This window comes from Plectropomus leopardus, unplaced genomic scaffold (genome assembly GCF_008729295.1).
Source record: "Plectropomus leopardus isolate mb unplaced genomic scaffold, YSFRI_Pleo_2.0 unplaced_scaffold27919, whole genome shotgun sequence".
In the NCBI taxonomy this organism is placed as follows: domain Eukaryota; kingdom Metazoa; phylum Chordata; class Actinopteri; order Perciformes; family Serranidae; genus Plectropomus; species Plectropomus leopardus.
In genome coordinates, this window is record NW_024630400.1 from 1 (window position 1) to 1,784 (window position 1,784).

General features: G+C 41.9%; 1 protein-coding gene across 1 annotated transcript; it reads right to left on the reverse strand.

The window, feature by feature from the left end:
• Positions 1–234: 234 nt before the first annotated feature.
• On the reverse strand, positions 235–1,538 carry LOC121937933 (diacylglycerol kinase zeta-like; the record flags this gene model as incomplete). Its single annotated transcript, XM_042481224.1, has 3 exons — positions 235–336; positions 1,050–1,124; positions 1,422–1,538. Coding segments are annotated over 3 exons (294 nt in total), but the record flags the coding sequence as incomplete, so codon positions are not given.
• Between the last annotated feature and the right edge of the window lie 246 nt (positions 1,539–1,784).

Consider the following 1,784-nt stretch of genomic DNA (forward strand, 5'->3'; position numbering starts at 1 on the left):
CAGAGGAGGATCCCCACACCCCCGACAGAGGACACAGCTGAGACACTGATGTCCTAAAAATCCTAGAAATGTCCTAAAATCCTTAAAAATCGCCTAAAATCGTGTGTAGAGCTGCTGCAATTGGCCCCTGGCCTGCTGTCATTTAGGAAAAAGTGGCCCCCAAAGAGATTCAGCTGAGTATCTCCGCTGCAGGGAGTGAAGTGGGGCCCCTGGGAGGCGGGGCCCTGACTCTACCTGGTTTCCTCCGCTCTTTGGGTTCACAAACACCAGCAGCGGCTTCATGAGCTGAGAGGGCAGAGGCTTCACCAGGAAGGGCTTCCAGCGGCCGTCCTGCAGCTGAGAGACGGCGCAGATTAAAAAAGACAAACACACGTTTACAACCTCACCACAAACTCATTCACCTTAATGCAGAAGAGACTGATTACATCACAGACTCCCCAAAAACTCATTAAACTCTGGAAAAGTATCTCTGCCGATCAAAAAAAAAAAAAAACCCGGATTACTTAAAGCAGAAAAGGCTATTTTTCAAAAATGAAGCAAATTGGTTGGATTTTTCTGCAAAAACATGTGCATTAGGCAACAAGCGATTTAATAAGACACGACCCAAAAATGGGCAACAAATTTGTAAAAAATGTACAAGAAATTACCTTAAAATATAAAAGGAAAAAAAGAAGATAAAAACAAACAAGAAATGACCCAAAAAAAGCGCTCAACATTGGGAAAAAAAGAAAATCCCTGCAAAATAATTTTAAATATATAATTCTGAATATGTTTTTCTATATATGTTTACTTAGTTTTCCCCATTTAAAAAATAAAAATAAAAAATAAAAAAATATTTTTGTTGTCACCGTTTACTAATTTCTTTCAATTTGTGGCAGTTTCTGACCAACCAGTTTGATCAGGTTTCAAAGGGTTAAACAGCTTGTAAAAGACGCCTGAACGCAACACGTAAAAAGTGATGTCATCCAGGTTTCAATGGGTTAACTTTAGACAAGATTTGATTTGGGTTTGTAAATTGATAAAACAAAGCAGTTTTGTCTCTTCCTCACCTCTGATCCCTTCTTGCTCGACTTGTTGCATTTCAGCGACGTCCTCTTCTTCTTTTTACTCGACTTTAAAGACGACTGCAAAGAGGACGACAAACACAACCACATCAGAGGCTCTTTCTGTGTGTGTGTGTGTGTGTGTGTGTGTGTGTGTGTGTGTGTGTGTGTGTGTGTGTGTGTACTGTTGATACTGACACTGCGGGGACAGACCTCCCAAAAAGCAGAAACCCCCAACTGTGAAGTCATTTTGGCTCTGGTTGAAGGTTGAGGCTTGGTATAATGTCGGACTTTAGTTTAGGGGTTGTGGTTAGACATGTTGTCGTGATAGTTGGTGGAGGTCCCCACAAGTACATACAGACAAATGTGTGTGTGTACCTGAGTCCTGCGGACCCTGATGATCCAGGTGGGCGGGACGATGACGGCAGCGTGAGCGCCCAGGGAGCAGCACTCTTCGATCTGCTGCAGCATGAAGCACGTCACCTTATTGTGATACTGAAACACAAACAGGAAGTCCTTTTATTGTGAAACCGAAACACAGACAGGAAGTACTTTTATTGTGAAACCAAAACACAGACAGGACATCTTGTATTGTGAAACTGAAACACAGACAGGAAGTCATTTTATTGTGAAACCAAAACATAGACAGGACATCTTTTATTGTGAAACTGAAACACAGACAGGAAGTTCAATTTAAGTTAACCCTTGAACCTCAGAACAACATCACTTCTCTTGTGCTGC